This window comes from Symsagittifera roscoffensis, chromosome 1, assembly GCF_963678635.1.
Source record: "Symsagittifera roscoffensis chromosome 1, txSymRosc1.1, whole genome shotgun sequence".
Taxonomy (NCBI): Eukaryota; Metazoa; Xenacoelomorpha; order Acoela; family Convolutidae; genus Symsagittifera; species Symsagittifera roscoffensis.
The window spans coordinates 9,194,710-9,216,279 of NC_087062.1; the positions used below are offsets into that span (position 1 = coordinate 9,194,710).

At 37.6% G+C, this 21,570-nt stretch overlaps 2 protein-coding genes across 2 annotated transcripts in view; one reads left to right on the plus strand and one right to left on the minus strand.

The window, feature by feature from the left end:
* Positions 1–21,570, minus strand: part of LOC134857191 (tectonic-3-like) — a 409,016-nt gene that overhangs the window by 240,054 nt on the left and 147,392 nt on the right. The gene's annotated exons all lie outside the window — the stretch shown is intronic.
* Positions 631–20,702, plus strand: LOC134844595 (unconventional myosin-XVIIIa-like). The gene is made up of 7 exons (XM_063861389.1): positions 631–904; positions 2,582–2,801; positions 11,877–12,011; positions 14,572–14,809; positions 16,414–16,552; positions 19,723–19,866; positions 20,310–20,702. Exons 1-7 carry the CDS (start codon positions 635–637, stop codon positions 20,592–20,594), a joined length of 1,431 nt encoding a protein of 476 aa, XP_063717459.1. The 5' UTR covers positions 631–634; the 3' UTR covers positions 20,595–20,702.

Consider the following 21,570-nt stretch of genomic DNA (forward strand, 5'->3'; position numbering starts at 1 on the left):
CTTTTCCCTCAGGGATTCGACCCCTGCCGACTCAAAGGGTTTCCTCTTTACACTATTTTAAGATATCCATTTTTGGCTGACTGACACTAAAATTGTCTATGGGCGCCTTAGGCGCCAATATATACTAGTTTTGAGGGAGGAGCGCGCGCCGAAAAAACGCAATTTTTTTGGTCAACATTTTTCAAGCGCAGAAAAATTGGCCAAAACTAAAACTTTTTAGTGCTATGGGAGAGCTCGAAAAATCAATTTGGTCGGCCCAAAAAATGTACAAAAGGGGGGATTTTTCAATAAATGAAATCGCACCGCTTTGAAGAGCTGCTCTATTTTATATCGTACGCAAATGGGAATCTATTGCAAGGATTAGCGTAATTAAACACTTATTAACTCCTTCAGTTTTATCAGAAGAATCCTGTAGTTTAGTTTATTGTCTAATTACGGTGCTTAGTTGCAACTAAAAACCTACAGATGGGATGATCTACTGTGTTTTTCAGAGGTGGAAAAATCATCCTCATCAGATTGGTTTTTAGTTACTTCATTTTTTACAACCACTTGTCAAAAGTTTTTGTAATAAAGCGTCTACGAGCTTAAAACAATCAAAACCAATCATTGTTATATACACATTCATAAAACATGAATGCATAGTTTGATATGCGTTTTAATAGTTGTGAAAATGAGCAGCGATGTGTCTAAAAAATGGACCAAACAGCTAAGCAGACAAAACAGCACAAGTCAGATTACGCGGCCGAAAAAGGCATCTTCTTGCTCCGGGAAGGATTCCGGAAAGACCACAACAGCAGTCACGCATTATGACCTACCATTTTCAGAGAAAGAGAACGTTCTCCTGTCAACAGAAGATGGAACAAATGGTTCTGCTGGAGAAGATGAACAGCAGTCTATGAAGCTGGTAAGCAATCAGTCCAAACTCATTCGTCAATGACTCTTGCTTGGATCAGATCTCTGATCTTCCCTTTGTTGTACTTTTTGTTCATTCTACACGCTCTTATCCTGGTTTGAGGTCTGCTCTTGCTTTCCAGACTTTCAAAATCGTGCTCATGTTAATTCCACTTCCAAAAAGCATAGTCTGGACTTAAAATTCGCGATAAAAAAAATTGAACAAAAAAACGCATTACATTGATCGTCTGAAAATTAATCGCGATGCTCTCGTATTTAGTCGCAATAGACTGGAACTTAATCACAACTATCCGAACACTTTGTTCGGTTGCCCGGTCGTAGGCAAATTCTGTCGATGATTTCGCGAAATTTGTTTTCGGTCGCTTTGCCTTTTGATACAGTTGCGCTGGCCGCGGACAACTTTTCTTCGGTCTTAACTTGGTAGCGATATGCGTTAATACATGAAAAGAAGGAAATTAAAGATACGTGAGGTAGGAGAAACTAATCCGATCAGGAATAGCTTAATTAATAAATAAACAAATAGATACTTAATTAAAATGCATGACCCGTGTAAAGTCACTGAGCTTCATGAGCGCTTTCTTATACACTCTAAGTTTAGAAAATAACTAAAAATTTGAACGGTTGTTTCTCGCAAATGAAAAACCTCTCCTTTATGTTTTTATGATACCTGTTTTTGCATAATAACAAGTCTGGATAAAAGACTTGCAAGCTGTCCGCCAAAATAGGGTCTTTTAAGGTTTTGGAAGAGTTCACAAAATCAATTTAGAATACCATTCACATGTTTCTAGGAATAACCTGCTTAATTGGTTTTGACACAAAAGTGACTCTCTTTTGATTGCAATGAACAGCCCGGTGCATAGACATTTGTGTCCCCGACATTTGTTTCCTAAAACTGTCCTAAACTATAAAATTGTACCAGACATTTGTGTCCCAGACAAAAATGTCCGAATTTAGTTTTTTTGATTTGACCTTGTGATCTTTAAGACTTTAATGTTTTGCGCTCGTCTGATCTTTCTATAATTCGGTTCAATCATTCCATGGAACATTCAAAGCGGGACCGAGTTTCGCTGTTTATGTCTCTTTGAACGGATAGAATTGTTTGTCGAGGTGACTCATCTGCTACAGATGCTCTAGTTTTAAGAACTATTCTGAACTTTCGCTTTTCAATGTCGGCAGGATCTGGGAAATGACTATAATCATTCATAATAGTGACCTTGTCTTGCAAAGTGCGCACACGGCCATTACATTTTGATAAAACACATCGCCACGAAATTGAAGTGTCTGTTAAAATTCGATTTTTTAAATAAGCGTATGCATAATGATCTAGTATTTCATTGTTTTTATTTGTCATAAGGATTTTCATGGTTCAACACGAACTAAAGAGCTATATTATTGATACTAGAATCAGTCATAGCTATGCTTGGCGTAAGCATCAACCAAACGATAGTTGTACAGCCCACCAGAAAAGCTCATCCATGGCACACAAATATTATTATGCTGCTTTCAAGTTGCGCAACATTTTCAGTGGTTTGGTCAGCCGTCGTTTTTTCGAACTCATTTACACGCAAAAGCCTCCATATTGACTTAGATTTAGCAGTCAATAGCTTTTTATTTGCTAGTTGCACGAAATAATTCTCTACGGCCGCAAAGTTGATTGGTTTGTTTGCAGGCAATAGATGGAGCGACGAGTGAGTTTAAACTGGTGAAAAAAGTAGCGGAGTTGACGCAAGTAGTTCACATGTTGTTCAGAAGCAGTCACTGTCTCGAAACAGAACTGAGTCTGGCTAAGGAGAGGAGCACGCAGGAGGTGGACAGATTAATCAACACTTATGACAGTCAAGTAAACGAGCTACAGAATCAGATTAGGGAGAAAGGCGAGAGAATAAAAGGCGAGCTATTTCCCATTATATCCCCCAAAGCAAATTATAGCCACCCCACAACAGTCAAAATACAGTGATAGAGATAGTTTTTTGTTTTAGCTTTTTGAGAAGAAACACAGTGCCATTGTAAATTTAGCACAGAAAAAAAACTAGCAAGCGGTAACTTAGACGACACAATTAGAATAACCCCTCGTTGAGCCCGAAATTCATAATTTCATTAAAAAATGACCAAGAAAAATATCGAATGAAAATCTAATTAAAATGAAAATCCGTTATTATTGAAAATTTGTGTCCCAATTGAGTCAACATAAGATAAGTCAAAACCTGTTTTAGCGAAATATATCCTTTGAAAGAAATATACATTACGGGGGAAAATATACAGAATTGGAGTTGGTAAACCAGAACTAAATTTTTAGAAAGAAAACGATTAGAGGGGTATTCAAAATTCAAACAAGGATAGCCGGTTGCTGAGCAAATAGCACAGAATGTTCCGGTCACGTTCTCAGAAATACAACACTTTTCTTTTTTCTTCAAGTTAGTGTCTTTTTTCGTACGTCGCGTGATGATGCAACTATACGAATGCGTAGAAAGTTGGCGAGTCAGGCACAAATGGCTCCAATTGTTTTCAAAAAGTAAATTATTAAAAAACACAAAAACTTTTTTCGAAAATTAAAAAAAAATATTTTTCACTACGAATTCTAAATTTTTTGATTTTTTTTGCCATAGAAACGCTGAATGGAGCTTCCAAACACTAATTTTTTTTCAGTAAAATCAAAAGTTTTTCGCCGAAATTGCTAATTTTCATATATAACAAACGTTATTCGATTGCTTAATTCGCTCAAAACTAGACAAAAAATCAAAAACTTCAATCGTTTTTTTGGCACTAGAAAAAAATTTTGGGAATTTTTAAATGTGGTTCGAATCACGACTGAAAGGACTCTAATATGACATATGACTCGACCCAGTCCGATGATTATTTGTGGTAACTGATTTTGCGTGGAAAACAAAAAAAAAAGAAAAAACTAAAACACAATGGTCGGATCAACAATTTTCAATGGTTTGAGCTTGTTGATCCGACCAATTTTCGGTGGTCGGATCAACAAGCTCAAATTGTATCTGTTAGTGAGCAGGTCTGTTTTTGGGAGCTCGCTGGAAGAGATGACTCCTGTAAGCGAATTGCCCCAGAAATTTGTCTGGTTTCGGATTGCAATACCCTTGCTCACGTAATTTTAAGCACTCGATATTTGATTTTGACTGTTCAAAATTAATAGTTTATCAAAAATTTTCTAACCAAAAACGGTGGGAGACTTTTTGAAGGCTCTATGGTTTTTCAGTAATTGGACCTCATACAGGATCATTCGTGTTAGAGTTTTGTAGTTTCAACTTCCGCCTCCAAAAAAGTTCATCATGCAACCAGCTCAATATTAGAACGTGTTCCTGGCCGGTTTTAGTCTCCTCAAAAGTCGCTGAGTATCAGGAATGTCATCCAGCCTGAATCGACAAACTAACCTTATACGTATGTTATTTATATTATTAATAATCTTATGTTAAACGCCTAGACGGTCGGTCACTTGACCTTGATAGACAGAGAGGACGAACTCTATTTAAAATAAAAAACAGAGTTGAATTAATGTTATCTGTCAACTAGTCGTTTTATATCGCTCCCACTGAGAAATAAGGTTTACTGATCCATTCGGATTCAAGGATTAGAATATCATACGCTCCGGTATGACATGGCGCAGTCAGTAGGATATTCCAAAAACCCACTGAATATTAACCCATTTTGGGAGAGAGCGTCTGCCGAACCACCACTAGAATGGTCAAAGTGGGCAGCCATATTGGAGATGGTTGTATTCGCAAAGGATGGGATCGAAAAACGGAATTTATTGAGAGCCAGACCAACACTCGTCGAACCCGCAGAACCTGTGTATGAACTTGAAATACAGGGCGAAACAGAAGCACAAAGGAAAAACCGCGAGGTGCACAATCAAGAGAAACGAGTTGGTTGGGAGAATCACGTCATAAAGGCCCGGGAGAAATGAGTATTATGCAATTCGTACAGATGTGACGAAGCAGACGCAAGAGTCCGGAGTTACCTTTTTCTCTGTCTGGGAGCCGAAGATCAAAGACAAGTTCAACAGAAAAGACCTAACCTTGTATTACACAATGTAACCACACAAGAATTTATGACAACACTGGAAGATATCTTTGTTACTAACAGAATTGTAGCATTCGAGAGACAAAAGAAGTCGGAAAGTCTGGAACAATTTCATGCAGATCTAGTCGAATTAGCCTCACGGGCTGATTGCGGGAACAGAGAAGATGAATGGGTTAGAGACATGTTTACAGCACACTTGCACAATCGCGGAAGAACTGTTAGCACAAACACGGACCCCACAAGACGCATATGAGTATGCAATTCGTCGAGAAAAAGGAATTGAACATAGTCGTACTATGAAAATAAACCCATTTGGGGGACAAACTACAACAAAACAAGAACCAGTACAATATATCAACACCCGGAATGGTCGATATAACTCTGAGAATAACCAAAACTCACAAAGAGGTCGGGGTGGTTTCCGCGGTCGACCATATCCGCGCGGATCACAAAACACAGGAGTGCAACAAAGAAATAACAATACAAACACCTCAAAACAATGTTATAAATGCGGAAACCGATACGATCAGAATCACCTTCAATCTTGCCCGGCGAAAGATAAAATTTGTTCAAAATGTGCCAAACGAGGCCATTTTGCAAAAGTTTGCAGATCTACAAACTTTTATTATTTAGGAAACGGGCAGGATGAGCCACAGGAACAAATAGAAACAGAAAGCCTCGAAACCGAAAACGATCCGGTGGCTTTTGCCGAATTTACATCAAATAAAGGATGGATGAATATCAAATAGGCAAATTCTCGGTTATGGCAATAGCTGAATTTTTTGAGATTAAAATTACAAATATCCTATCAGAAGATGATCTGAATGGTCTTATTGTGAAACTAAAAACCAATTCAGTAGAATTATTTGCTATCGCTGACGCAGGAAGTCCAATGTCGTTTCTGAATGAAAAAACGGCACGGCGCATTCAACAAAACAATAAATCAGCATTATTCAAGTGCATCCCACCGGATGACACAGCAAGGAACCTGGCTTGCTATAATGGTGAAACAATAAATCCGAAAGGAAGATTGATTATAACCATTGAATCAGGAGGCTGGAAGATTCAATCAGCCCTGTTCATCATTGTCGATAATCAAAAAGCTAATATCATTGGACGCAACATACTACCACAAATCGGTGTCAAGTTAATACAAGAAAAACATAAACAAATGTATTGAACGTACGCGAACAAGAAGAATCGGATCCGGAAATTTAACAATGGGTCAAAGATAATTTTCAACAACTATGCATACGTATTGGAAAATCAAAAAATCACATAATGAAAACTCAATTCAGCCAAGACTTCATGCCAATACAACAAAAAGGACGACGTATTCCGGTACACTTACAGGAAAGAGTCAAAGGGGAACTAAATAAATTGATGGATCAGAACCACATCATCAAATTAGGCAAATGCTCGGATCGACAATTTATTAGTCCAATTGTAATCACAGTAAAAAAAGATCAAACTGTCAAACTCGCGTTAGATTCCAAGAAAATCAACAAATTCATTCACAAGAACAAATACCAAATGACTAACATTGAATTATTGTTGGACAATACTTGTAAGAAAGACTGAGGCCATCAAAAAAATATCACCACCAAAAACTTTTAAACAATTAATAAGGTTTTATGGGTTCCATCCATCATCTCACACGGAACATCCCAAAATTGGCACAAACTACTGCCGCACTACTGCCATTGCTAAACAAAAAACCACTTGAATGGGCCACGGAACATAACACAATATTTAAAAACATACTAAAATTGGTATCGGAAATAACACAAAACAAACTTTTTGATCAACATCTTGATACTCGCATCGTGTTCGATGCTTCAACTACAGGATTAAGAGCTGCGCTCGAACAATTTTCACCAGAAGGTTGGGTTGCCGTAGCGTACGCATCACGTTTTCTGAACTCATTAGAGGAAAAATATTCTGTTAACGAACTTGAAATAATAGGGGTCGTGTGGGCAATCGAACATTTTAAATACTATCTAAATGGTAAAAATTTTACCGTCATCACTGACCATCAAGCTTTAATCAGCGCTTTAAACGCAAGCAATCGATCAAAAACAAGTCAAAGCCGGCTCACACGGTGGATTGACCGATTAATTCCCTTTCACTTTGATATCAAACATCTTGCCGGAAGTAACATGGGATTAATTGACTGCATATCCCAAAATCCGGTCGGATTGGCAATACCCCCTAGTGCGTATGATGAAGAATTTGTTATAGCATCAATTAGGATATTCATTAATAACCTGGAAATGATTGACAATGTCATTCTGAATAATCTGGCCAATCAGAACAAAGCACCATATGAGCTGATCAAAAAGCGCGCGAAAATCAATGGGCTATTGAATGCTGTTTCAAACACTCAATTAGCATGGAAACATTCCAAAAATTCCGCAACCGGTCATTGCCAAACTAAAAAGACAAATCAGTCTCACTCAAAATCTGCTGTAAATCAGTCAACTCTCTTCCGATCTCTATCTCAACAATACCAAACAAACATTATAAAATCTGTCCACAAAATTTCATTTCAACGACATAACAACGCAGCGATGAGCCGTAAAGAAACCAAGGGATTTAAGGGAGAATTTATCCCACAGGAACTTAAGTCATCAGAGACAACAGGACGAAACGAGTCAACTCAGAACTGGCAGGGTTCGTCAGATAGAGAAGAAAGCCTTTCGGACCCCAGATGGCATAAACGGCCTCCCACAAAGGGAAAGAAAGGAAATCCTGACGTACAAAAATCACCACAGCAAGAGCACGACACACAAACAACAACGCCCGTACGGGACGCCAGAGAAGTACTATCGGCAAAGTAGATCGACACCAGTAAAAAGTCAAATTTCCCGAAGATCACCTTCACAAATATGAATACATCTGGAAAAAGAACCGATCGGATCACATCAGGCTAGAAAATGAGAACGACATCGGCCCAAACGCTATCAAATACTACATCAGCAACTACACAAACGTATACATCCTAACCACGAAATACAACAACATATACACAAACACCCGAAAAAAGAACAATCACAGAAATCTGTGTCAGCCGCGTAGACCTGAATATCTGCGTGCAAGAAGAACGGACACATAACATAGAACAACCAACAATGGGATCCGCGACGTTAGAAGCCAGTCACGAAATGATAACAGAAGAACTGGTCGAGAAAGCTACAAATACGGTAGAATCTGAGGAGGACACGCCATTATTTAGACAAAGACTACAGCGAGTATTGGGCGTTCGATTCATCGCTGCAGCCACCAAGAAAGATCGAAATCTTTGTCCCTTAATTAACTTTGTCAAAAAGAGGGATTGGGAAGCAATCTAGGCTTCCTACGGTCAGTACTGGCACAATATTCGGAACACGCTCCATGTCCGAGAGGATTGCTTACTCATAGACGAGAGAATCGTCATCCCTACACAATTGAGGCAGACAGTGCTCGACAGTCTGCATTTGACACACCCAGGATCGGCAGCGATGCTGGACCTAAGTAACCATGTCTGGTTTCCTCACATACATCGGGCAATTGTGCAAATGGCACAAAAGTGCAAACCTTGTGCCGAGCAAGGTAAAAATTTAAAACCCATCATAGGAAAAAAATGTTCATTCCAAATGGAACCAGTAGTTGAACCAAATGAGGAAGTACAATTAGATTTTGCAGGGCCCCTTCCGGACGAACTAAATAAAGACGCATATATTCTAGTTGCAATAGATAAGTGGTCTAAATTTCCAACTGCAACAGTCGTTACAAACACAACAGCGGATATTGCTATTAAGTTTAGGCAACGGTACATTTCAAATAATGGGGTTTCCCGAAAGATAAGATGTGACCAAGCACAAACATTTAGAGCTAAAAAATTCCAACTGTTCTGTCATACAAACAATATTAAGCTTTTTTTTTGCACCGGTAGATGATCATAGAGCAATAGGGGTAGTTGAGAGAATGATACAAACTTTGAAGCGTAGATTAGCGGTCATGAGAATTGACAAAACAAATACAGCGTACAAACTCGCATCAGATGTAGCCAAAATTATTAAAACACTCAAAATTACACCACATAGCTCAACAAAAATTTCACGGGACCTGACAAACTCAGACTTAACAACACAACAAAAAGACACAGGTGCAAAATCTAAAGCTATAGAAATAGTCAAGGATAAATTAAACGTAAGTTATAAGGGATTACAAACAATGGTAGACAAAACACGAACAAACGGATAGATCATGTAGCACGGAAAACAATTGGAATAGCAACCAAGGTTAAGGATCCGAGAACATTCGAACAGAAATACAAAACCATAGACGGCAAAATACTTACATATACCCCACACACCGCTTGAGTCCAAACAATCGGAAACAACCAAGATTACTGAGAAATAGTGGTGCCGCATTTGTACCAATCCCTTTAATATACGGACCATGCAGACCATCTCGTCTGATTGATTACGTTGCTTATAAATCCGCACGGAGATCAGGACCATGCCTACGTTTTTTAGACATCGAGAATCCTCCTGCTCCCCAGCATTCAATGTTCAGACAAGACGAAAAGACTGGCCTCCCGAAGAAATTAACACAAAAGGAAAAGATGTTAGCACAAGGAAAATCAGATAGTCCGACAAAGCGAAAAGCAAAAACAACAGGAAAGCGGACCGGCGGGCGACCAACAAGGAAGCTACAAACGAGTGGAATGAGTTTACAATCAGAAATTCCGGCCGGGACTTCAAACTCTGACAACAACATACCACAACCAGCAACACCAGACACTGAAAACCACGAAGATGACGATCAATCATCGGCCTCATCCGAAGATTTTGCCCCATCGCCTAAGCGGCAAAACCAGAAACGAACTCCTCCAGCGAATGCAACAGAGCCATTACAAAAATCAACGAGAAACCGCCAATCGGCGCTTTTCCATGCGTTTGGGAATCCGGTACCCATTAGCGCTATCAACGACAAGAATGATGAAGAGAAGAAAAAACAGATTAAATTTCAAATTGACTCACCACCGGACAAACGAGATACAGACAACTATCCAAGCTTAAAATCCCTGATTCAAGAAATGGGTTTTACTGAAAAGACCCCACAATACAGAGCATGCGTCAAATTAATCGAAGCAATTAGCCCGAATAACAAAACAGGCCACACCGAGGTGGTCGATTTAACTTTGCCGCCCATTAAAGATGACGCCACAGCTGATACGAATAACGAAATTCCATTCGTCAATACAAAAGTCTGTCAAGAAAGCGGGATGGATCAGAATAAGAAAAACGACGATGACGAGGAACACGAAAGCCAGGGGGAAGAAATTGCCAAAGATGACATACAAGCAGAAAAATGATGTCAAAAAGTCCTATCGGGACTATAAAACTCAAACCTGTTAGTTTTTAAGGGGACTTTAAAACTCACAAACCTATTACTCCTAAGGGGACTTTAAAACTCAATTTAACAAACAATAGTTTATAAATTTTGTTGTCAAGGGGGAATGTCATCCGGCCTGGATCGACAAACTAACCTTATACGTATGTTATTTATATTTTTAATAATCTTATGTTAAACGCCTAGACGGCCGGTCACTTGACCTTGATAGACAGAGAGGACGAACTCTATTTGAAATAAGAAACAGAAATGACTTAATGTTATCTGTCAACTAGTCGTTTTAAATCGCTCCGACTGAGAAATAAGGTTTATTGATCCATTCGGATTCAAGGATTAGAATATCATACCCTCCGGTATGACAATGAACCTAACGTTTTTGTTGTTAAAAGTCTTTTAAAAATAAAAAACACTGAACAATTTTATTGCTTTTGAAAAACATCACCACTATAATTTGGGGCTAACAAATATATACTTTTTAGCTATAGAGCAGAATTGTATTTCACCTTGCAAAAAACCGAACGTATTGGACGAACCAAAAAAGACTGGCATAAATAAAAAATTATTCCTAAAAACAAGTTATAATATTAGCAAAAACACCAGATAATAGTAACGTTATTATAATGGCACTACAAAATGTCTTTAAAAATTAACACTTCAAATCTACCAATGCTTATGAGTAAACCAAAAGAAACAAGGATATCCGGTTACTGTGCAAGTAGCACATAATGTTCCGACCATGATTAAGAAAAAAAAACAAGAATAGTGTGATAAAAAATCTGAACAAAAAGATATCACTTCGACATAATCAACATTCAATGTAAATTTAGCCAATTGCAAAATAGTGTTTGTAAAAAAAAAGAATAAGAAAACGTAAGAAACATTGTTAAAAATTCAAGAAATTTCAAATAACTTTTCATTTTTTTGCAGAAAATTTTTGATTCCCAAATCAGCGCTAAAAATTCCAAAAACTAACTATGCTCGAATAAAACTAAACTTTCATGGCTTAACTTAAGCCTAAATAAGCTTTTGTTAACCTGCTTAGCCTCACCTTATCAGCATGAAATTAGACCAAAAATCGAATATTCAAAATAGTTTTTCTCAACACTTCTGATGATCACGACTGAAAGGGTTTTAATATGATATATAACTCGACCGATTTGGATGATTATGTGTGGTACCTGATTTTGCGAGGAGAAAACTAAAACACAAATATCAAATATCGGAACAATTATGTACTGGCTTGGCTGATTAGATTACGCAATCGAAACAAGTTGCTTTTTGGGCCATTTTGTCTGAACTGAATAAAAGTAGTTTTTATTTGTTTTGGATCAAGAGAGCCCCTCAGCTTTTACTGCACTCGGAACCTATTATTTTAGAATATTCTAGAAGATCTTAAACTACATTGACTTGCTTTGGATCACTTACAAAACGATGAAATTGCAACTGTTGCGTTTACAGTTTGATTGCACGAGTTTGGTTTGTTTAATTTTTGCAACTGAATGAAGTTTAATTCTACCCCTCGACAGAGCTGGAGAGGAGGCTGAGTGGAGTTGGAAGTGAGCAGGAGGCCCAGATGAGACTGCGGGAGTTTGATCTGGACCAGACCAGACGACAGGTGGAACAGCTCACGGCCAACTGCGCAAAACTCACCGCCAGTCTAGGTTAGTTCAAGTCAACTCAAGTGAGAGGGGGAGGGGAGGGGGGCTCATACTAATATCATGGATCTCTCACCTAATTGACACATATTCTTTCAGAATTTCTAGGTAGTAGAAAGGTCAACGGTCGAGGGTTCGATGCCCACCATGATCCGTGCTTGTTGCTTGAGGGTGAGGCAACACTACCCAGTCCAGAAAAGTAACCAGGGGCAGGCACAACAGCGGTGCTCCGTTAAGAGCTGAACAGCTCGTATTTTCGGTTATTTCCCTTGAGAAATAGTTGTTTTAATATCCTCTAATACAGGTTATCAATCAGTGGAGGGGGGGGGAGATATAGTTAAGATTCGAATTGTTCGTTTTAAAGTTTGAGTGAAATTTATTTTTGGATCTACACTTAACAATCCGCCTTTTTTAAAAGGAAGAAGAAACAAAAGTCAAATGAAAAACTAATCAGAAATTCAAACAGCATCTCGAATGAAACAGTCAATTTAATAAGACAAGACAGTCAATTTGATATGACAGCCAATTCGATTAGACAGTCAATTTGATAAGACAGTCATTTTGATAAGACATCAAATTTTATTATTTAATAATCTGTCAATTTACTACGGCAGCTTTGTAAATTTACCAGGTCTGTTTTTGGATTTCATAACATAAGTTTATTATCCAAATTTCATTCCTTACTTGTGTCTTTTGTTTTCCGGAAAAATGTAAAGAGTAACAAACGAAAAATTTTTGATCTGTGGAATTTGTCGACCACTTTAAGAGCTCTATGAGCGTTTTTTCTTCAAAATTCAATTCTGCTGAGTAAGGTAGCATATATAAGTAAGGTATATATATATGTGTGTGTGTGTGTGTGTGTGTGTGTGTGTGTGTGTGTGTGTGTGTGTGTGTGTGTGTGTGTGTGTGTGTGTGTGTGTGTGTGTGTGTGTGTGTGTGTGTGTGTGTGTGTGTGTGTGTGTGTGTGTGTGTGTGTGTGTGTGTGTGTGTGTGTGTGTGTGTGTGTGTGTGTGTGTGTGTGTGTGTGTGTGTGTGTGTGTGTGTGTGTGTGTGTGTGTGTGTGTGTGTGTGTGTGTGTGTGTGTGTGTGTGTGTGTGTGTGTGTGTGTGTGTGTGTGTGTGTGTGTGTGTGTGTGTGTGTGTGTGTGTGTGTGTGTGTGTGTGTGTGTGTGTGTGTGTGTGTGTGTGTGTGTGTGTGTGTGTGTGTGTGTGTGTGTGTGTGTGTGTGTGTGTGTGTGTGTGTGTGTGTGTGTGTGTGTGTGTGTGTGTGTGTGTGTGTGTGTGTGTGTGTGTGTGTGTGTGTGTGTGTGTGTGTGTGTGTGTGTGTGTGTGTGTGTGTGTGTGTGTGTGTGTGTGTGTGTGTGTGTGTGTGTGTGTGTGTGTGTGTGTGTGTGTGTGTGTGTGTGTGTGTGTGTGTGTGTGTGTGTGTGTGTGTGTGTGTGTGTGTGTGTGTGTGTGTGTGTGTGTGTGTGTGTGTGTGTGTGTGTGTGTGTGTGTGTGTGTGTGTGTGTGTGTGTGTGTGTGTGTGTGTGTGTGTGTGTGTGTGTGTGTGTGTGTGTGTGTGTGTGTGTGTGTGTGTGTGTGTGTGTGTGTGTGTATATATATATAAATTTTTAGACAAGAAAAACTGAAAAAGCAGTCCGTGAAAAACTGAAGAAAACACGGATATAATTTTCAACGAACAGAAGGTTTCAGACAGAATACAGTTTTAGAAAAGTTTCAACACTTAGCTAAACCCAGGGGCGGATCCAGGATTTTCTCGGGGAAGCGGATTGTTTTTAGGTCGACCAAAATGTTTTAAGACAAGAAAAACTGAAAGCAGCCCCTCTGAAAATTAGCGCCCTTAGAAACATTTTAGGGTCAGTCAGCCAAAAATGTATATGTCAAATTAGTACAAAGGGAGACTCTTCAGGTCAACAGGGGGTCAAATCCCTAGGGGGGACGCCCCTTTCCTAAATCTGCTGGTGGGTAAACCCCCGTAGATGCCATCGAATTGGTATAAACTTTTCTAGCTCTTTTTTGTATATTTGTTTTAAGACACTTGAGATATTTAATACTGACCAATTGTGCTTCATTAGTAATCCCTTTATAATTTCTGCTCTCTGATCAGTTTAACCAACTTTTAGACATATACGAATAATTCGAAATCTCAACGTTTCTTTTTTTTATCAGTCTCTCCTAAGATGCATTGAAACCAAGAAAAACTAAGAGTATGGAAATTAAGAGAAGAACAAAGGTAGGTATTGGATTAGGGAGTTGCACGAATCTTTTCTGTTAAAATAGATCGCGTGACAAACAGACGGTGTAGATTCTTTCGAAACTACTGTATAAAGAAAAAAGCCGCCTCTACCCACTTGACCACCCACCCAACCCCCCCCCCATCCCACACAGCAGGCATATCTCAGTGCTTGAGAGTAGATATTATCTCTCCCATAGACAATATGAGACAAATAGAGAAATATTTTTTCAGCTAACCATCTTGCTGTACCTGTATTTAACTTGTTACTCTTGTTGATATGTTGTAGCCCCCTCTACGCCTTTGATATGAACTTCTGATATTTATTCAGAGGATTCAAGAGAAGTGAACATGAACTTGGCCAAAGAGTTAGAAGAGAGCAGAGAACAGTCGGCGCAGAAGAGCTACTTGATGGGAGATCTGCAGACACAAGTGGAAGCACTCACCAAACACACTCACTCACTCGCCTCGCAAAAACGGGACCTGGAAGCTAGAATGAAGTTAACAGAGGAGCAAGCAGACAAAGAAAAGGGGGAGCTGCTTGCTAAATGTGCTGAGAAAGACACAAGGCGAGAAAATACCCTTTTAAGATTAAACCCTTTCATGGTGGGAGATCCTGGTCAAAAGATGATGGCTATCTTGCATGATCTTGCAATAGTCTTTCAAATGAAGGTTATGTTGCATGATCTTGCAATAGTCTTGCAGATGAGGATTTTCTTGCAATATTCATGAATAGGATGGTTATTAATAAATCCGAAAGAAGTCCAAAAAAATTTCAGACAAATTTTTATCCATTATTACGATATAAAACCATTCACTAAGCATGTTAACTTTGAATTTTTGCAAATTTTGATGTGTTTTATGAGCGCAACGCTATGGATGGTTATATTGCAAGAGTCTTGCAATAAAACCACCATAAAAATTCTTTCATGAAATCATTTCAAAAATGAAAAGTGGTTTGTTCGATTGATACGCATTTAAATTCCATCCAGCGATCAAAACTTTTTGGGTATCTGGGTTCTGGTCACGCAAAAACTTTTCATTTGCAACCCCGCACTCAGTAAAAAGAGAAAAAAACCGATTATATAACAATTATAATTGTACTTTTATCAAAATTATAGTTAATTATAAGCGCCAAATTTAGATGTTTAAACGATTTATAATCCATTATAATGATATCATTTTTCGTGACATTATAATAAATTATATTCCATTACAATTTATTATAATTTTTCCGAAAATCTTTTATAATCTCTTAAAATTCTATTATGATCTATGATGAGTGAGATGTCATCTAAAAGTGAGATGGCCTTGTCTTTCTTTGGTTCATCTGAACACAAAGTTTTACCATGAAACAAAAGTTTCATAGAGATCCCTTCATATTATTTGAAAGAATCCCGCGGTAGGTGAAATATTTTTTTTTCTATATAATTCTTGAAACTAAAGCTGTGTGCTGATATTTTGGTGGTAAAAAAAACTTAAAATGTGCATCATGAAACAACTATAATGAAGAAGAAATAAAACAAATGCTCTAAATTTGATTTGATTTAAAAACAGTTAAAACAATTTTCCCATTTTTCAAATAAACCAACCTCTACGAAAAGCATAAAATATAAACAAATCAGCTGCAAGGTCGAAGACAAAATCGGCAAACAAAAGGGGTTATAAACAATTATAATCGATTATAAAAGATTTTTTTCAGCAAAACAAAAGAATTAGAAATTCGGATAAAAATAATCGATTATAATCGATTTTGATTTCAAAAAGAGATTATAAACGATTAATAATTGATTAAAATCAATTTTTTTCAGTTTTTGTAAAAATGGTACTGAAATCATTTTATAATCGATTATTAACGCTTGAAACTGGATGCGGGACTCTCATTATCTTTTTAAAAGTTGGTTATCTTCAAAGTTTTATTTTGCAAAAATGATCTTGATAGACCTTCAAAAAAGATTCATAGTGTTTTGAAGAACCTAACAAGATCTTGCAAAATGGCCCACCTCCTTTATCGTTTAATTTTCGATTTTCACAAAAAAAAAATTTTTGGCTCATCAATTTTCTGAGCTCACCAATTTTCATAAGGACTTTATTTTTGACCAAAATTCTTCGCGTCTGGCAAACGTTTGACAAAGAAACAACCTCTTAAGTGCATTGCTGTCTGCAATGTTAGGTTAGATGAGCAGAGCAGGATTATCGGCCAGTTGAGAGAGCGACTGGGAAAACTGGAGAGGTGGTACAAGGACAACAACAATGGGGAGGATCCGGATAGCCCCCCGAATGGACTCACCCGCCGGAACACCAGAACACAGGCAACATACATATATAGTTTTGATTCCTTTAAGGCACATACAGTCACATGGGAGTCAAATGAGTTTCAATGCGCTTTAGTTTTACATTCTGATTTCTGCAACTAATTCCTCCCTAATTGCTAATTGGGAATTTCTTCATTTGATTGCATTTTCTCAAATGCTAATCATTAATTTTTTTTGCTGGCAATGTTACTGGCGGATTTCAACAAATTATCAAAAATTTTGTCGAACTTTTATTAGGTCCAAATTTATTTTCCGAGCTCTCGCAAAGCAATAAAAAAGCCCTTTGTTGGCCGAACTTTTTTGGCGCATGCAAATTTTTGAGAAAAAAAACAGGCCAAAAAGGCATTTAAGGCAACTTTTGGACAGTTTTGACTGAACAAATTGCGCTTTTTTTGGCGCGCGCTACGCTCTCAAAAACAGAATACATTGGAGCCGAAGATGCATTTAGAAAAACTTAGGTAAGCTAGCCACAAATGGAGGCCTTAAAATTGTACCAAAAAAGGGACCCTTTGAGTATTCAGGGGTCAAATCCCTGAATAAGGGTGTTCGCACTCGATTTAGGTAAAACACATAACCAAACCCTCTCCTACCCAAGTAAAGTTTCCGAAGGCAAGCAGTCAAGTGATGAACCTGAGAGACTCGGTGATTTTATGGGTTTTTGTCACAGGTTTTGTATTACATAAACTGAATAAATTAATTTTGAACAGATTTGAAACCTTTTAAACTGAATTTAAATCAATCCAAATCAATTAACCATGAACACTTTGCCAACTGAAATGGATTTTATATTAATTATAATCGATTGATTCAATAAAGAAGTTTCGGATCCTCTTGAGTATCTAATAAATCGATTTGAATCGATATGGTTAGATTTTGTTAGCTAATTAAATCTATCCAAATCTCACCGTAATCGAGTTAAAACGAGTTTTCGGTTGTAAGGAGAGCCAAAAATTTGAGCGCCATTTTGTAAAACAAAACAACAAAAAAATCAATAAATCAATTTGCAATTATTAATTACACTGCACAAAAATTTTATCTTAGCTCACCGCAGAGTTTATTTTTCAAATCAAACATCAACGAGAAAACAGCATACATTAAAAAGTCTAATTACATTTTGTTTATAGGAGGCGATAGAAAACAGAAAAGCTATAATCACTGGGCAAACGAAATGACAAATCAAAAAATAGCTCAGAAATTCATAAAATTGCCGAACCAACTCAAGCACCACTAGAATTTTTACAAAGAGTATTCGAAATGTTAAAAGAAGCCGAACTTGAAAAAAATCCTTTTTTATTTTGCTCAAGTTGGGTTAGTTTTATCAACCAGTCATCTTATCAACCAGTCATCAAAATTTAATCATTTCAATTTGGAACCAGTTTAAAATTGAAGAAAAAATTAGAACTATGAAAAAAAGAATTTTTAAATCAATTTTTTTTCTTGCTCACGTCTAGTTTGCAAATTTTTCCTAGGGTCCCTGTGGGGTTGATTTTCAGCATTTAACAAAAGTTTTGAGTGATGCATCTCAAAAATAACTCCGAAAATTTTGAGAAACAATAACTAGCCCGGCAGAACTTAAGCCGACGCCCGATAAGCCAAAAATCGACCGAAAAATTTTGGCAACAAAATATAATATGAAAAAACTGCATCTGCCTCCCACACAGAATCTGTGAATGCTAAATTGGTAATTTATCAAGGTGGTATAATCCTCTCGGGAATTACATCGACTGAGGTTAAGTCGACAACACTGCAGCTTTCATTATCTACCGAGGGGCTAATCAGCCGACAAAAAGTAGGAAGACGCCCATTAAGCCGTAAAAAAGCCATAAAAACTATTGTCTTAAATAAATTGCGGAAATAATTTTTAAGACTTTGAAATATTGCAACACAAACTACGTGAATTTTTCAAAAATCCACCAATAGTTTGTGCTTTTGACGCAACGCAAAATGAGGCAAATAAGCCGATGAATTTTAGGCTGGAATCAATTAGGCCAAAAAAAGTTCGTAAAAAGCATGAAGGAAAAAAATAAATTTCAGGTCTAAACGGGGGTAAATCAAAAGAGACTTGTAAAACTGCTGACAGTACAAGAAAACTCCCCGATTGTGCAACTAAGCAGGCAAAGCACAAGCAGACAAGCGAAAGTCCGACAATTGAGTTTGTCTCGGAAAAAATTTCAATTTCACCATACTGAAAAAAAAACAACAAGTCCGGTCAAGACTCGAAACCCACGCCATTAGGTATGCGGCAACCGCGCTTTTATTCTACGCCAAGTGGAAAGAAGTCTCGCGCTTCGGTTCACTAACAAAGCAAGTCAGTAAAGCAAATATAATTTGTACAAAAACTTGTTCAAGGGAAAAAAGGCTAGTTCTCGGTTACAAAACACTTCCTCTCGCAAATGTTAAACATAAAAACTATAAAAATTGGTTTTGAAATGGTTTAATTTGATTTAAATCTGCTCGAAATCTCTCAAAAACAAAGCTAAACAGACAGAAAAAAAATTATTTTTTGAATTGATTACCATTTTCTTGATTCGCTGTAATGGATTGAAATTATGGTCAAAATAGTTGAAAAGGGCTAATATATGGTACAAATTGTTTCGAAGTCAGTTTGGGAGTGAAGAAAAATCTGAAAACCAAAAGAAAATCTGAAAAATGGAAATGTATCACTTTTTCTTGGCACTATGAGAACGTGGTTATGAACTAATTTTTGAATTAAAAAAAATGACAAGTTGTTATTCTAAAATAATACTTGACCGTCGTACAAATTTTCTTCAAAATGTCTAACGTAAGGAGAAGAAAGCCCACCATATGTCTATATCCACCCACTCTTAATCTTTCTACGATAGTGATCTTTCTACTTAATACGTTTCTACGGAACAAAAATAAAAAAGAGGGATTGTTAAAGAGACTGGCATGGCCAACAGTGTATGATGTGTGCCTGTGGTGGGACTAAATTAATATCCTCCGCCCAAAGCCTTTTGAGGGGGGGTGTTAATTAGTTCTAAGGTGGGAATTTTCAGCCGATCAGAATCAAGCATTTTACATGTAGCGCTTAGCATATTTAATGCGAAGTAAAGGTTGGGGTGGAAAATTTTAACTGGTCTATTTGCGGGGGGGGGGGGGGGGGGGGGTTTCGGAGGATGTTAACTTGATTCCTGTGGTGTTGGCAGGACATGGACGAGAGTCTTGAGGTGGCCAGACTGAGACGGGAGTTGAAGCAGGCGAGGCTGGAACTGCTGAACAGAGAGAGCAACTTCAACAGGGTATTCACTCAAGTACAGCCAGTACACGTCACATCCAGCAGTGATCAGAAGGTACCATTCATACAAAATTATCTTCCATTTTTTAAAATTTTCGTCGTGAATGAGTTTCAAAATTTAGCAGCCTGGGACGCAATGTTATTAAAAAATTTTAGGAGCAGCTGATTTGATGTTTGTACGAGTTTTAAAACAACAATGTTTTTGACTCTGTACAATTTTTTTCGTATTTTAATTTCATGCTTTGCTAAACGACCGAATTGTTGGCACATTTTCTACCCTATGTTTAACATTAAGCTAGTAATTTCAATTAAATTTAGATACGTTTTTCTTTAACTCTTTAATTTTTTTTTAATAATTAAGTTTTTTTTTTAAATTACTGTGTCTGTTTACAAGGAGTCAACACTCTGAGACATTTTCATTAAGATCTTATACAATATTTATTTGAAGTCTAACCCAGATTAAGAAGATTTATCATTATTTTTGTCCAGTATGTTCAGTGGCTTCCAAACATTACCACCTCCTCTTCCTCCGCGTCTCCCGCTGCCAGCAGAGTGCAGTCGGAACAGAAGCAGAGCTCATCCGCATCTGCGTCTTCTTCGATTGCAGTGCGGGGGTCTCAAACCAGAAGAGGCATCCTCCTCAACACCCCCATGCACAGTCGAGTAAGAAAGACAGGGACAAATTCAAACAATAACAGCCACTTCCCAATGCCTACACAGTCTTCTCTTTCCACATCCGCAGAGTTCAGATCACTCACAAGGAAGAGCTCCTCTTTCCTATGACCTCTGACAACACACACACACACACACACACCAATACGCTTCAACTCTATTTTGAACCCTTGTATCGTTTGAATCACACATTTCAATTGTTGTTTTTTCTCTTTTTACACTGCTTCTAGTATTCTATTTAAATTGAATTGTCAAAGCTTTTGTCTCATCTAGAAACACACAAGCGCTGATCTAGGATGTTCTCAATGAGTGTCAGGGGAATAAATCCGAAAACAAACTTGAAAATTTCGTCAAACTTTTTTTATGATTAGGTCAACTCATGGCGGATCTATGATTTTCTCGAGGAGGGGTGGGAGATCATTTTTTTAGGTTGACCACATTGAGTTTTTGAGCTGAGCGCTCTCAGAACACTAGCAAAGAGTATTTTGACAAAATGCTTTTGCGCTGCCAAAAACGTTTTGTCAATTTTTGAAAAAAAAATTGAAAAAAAAACAAATCAAAACAGACGTTTTTGGGCACTTTTTGGAAAACTTTGACAAAAAAACACGTTTTTTGGCGCGCGCTCCCCCTCAAAATTAGTATATATTAGCGCCAAAGGCGCCTTTAGAAAAAGTTTTATGGTCGGTCAGCCAAAAATGGATCTTTTAAAAAGTACCAAAGGGGGGAAGTTTTGGGTCGGTAGAGGGTTGAATCGCTGAGGGTGGAGGCATAGGCGCCACCAAAATCATCCCGTGTCAACAGAAAATTTTTTGCAAGGCAATCGACTCATTATACTGCCCCTATTTGTGCAAAGTCTTTTCACAGCAGGCAGATTTGTGACAAAAACAGATAAGAATGAAGTTGTGGCATTTTTGGAAGCTTTTGACCCAAAAGAAGGATTTATTTTTACAAAGAAAAAGGAATTGTACATATAAGCTTGTTTTTTTTGCGCCGTTTCATGTACTGGAAATTTGATTTGCATTGAAATGTGATGGTAAAACAAAACAAACATCCTCAAAATTTTAAAAATTTAACATTTGAGCAGCCA

Coding starts and splice junctions, on each gene's coding strand:
- LOC134844595 (XM_063861389.1), top strand. CDS start 635: ATGCATAGTTTGATATGCGTTTTAATAGTTGTGAAAATGAGCAGCGAT. Junction 14,810..16,413: donor TGTGCTGAGAAAGACACAAG/GCGAGAAAATAC, acceptor CTGCAATGTTAG/GTTAGATGAGCAGAGCAGGA. Junction 16,553..19,722: donor GCCGGAACACCAGAACACAG/GCAACATACATA, acceptor TGGTGTTGGCAG/GACATGGACGAGAGTCTTGA.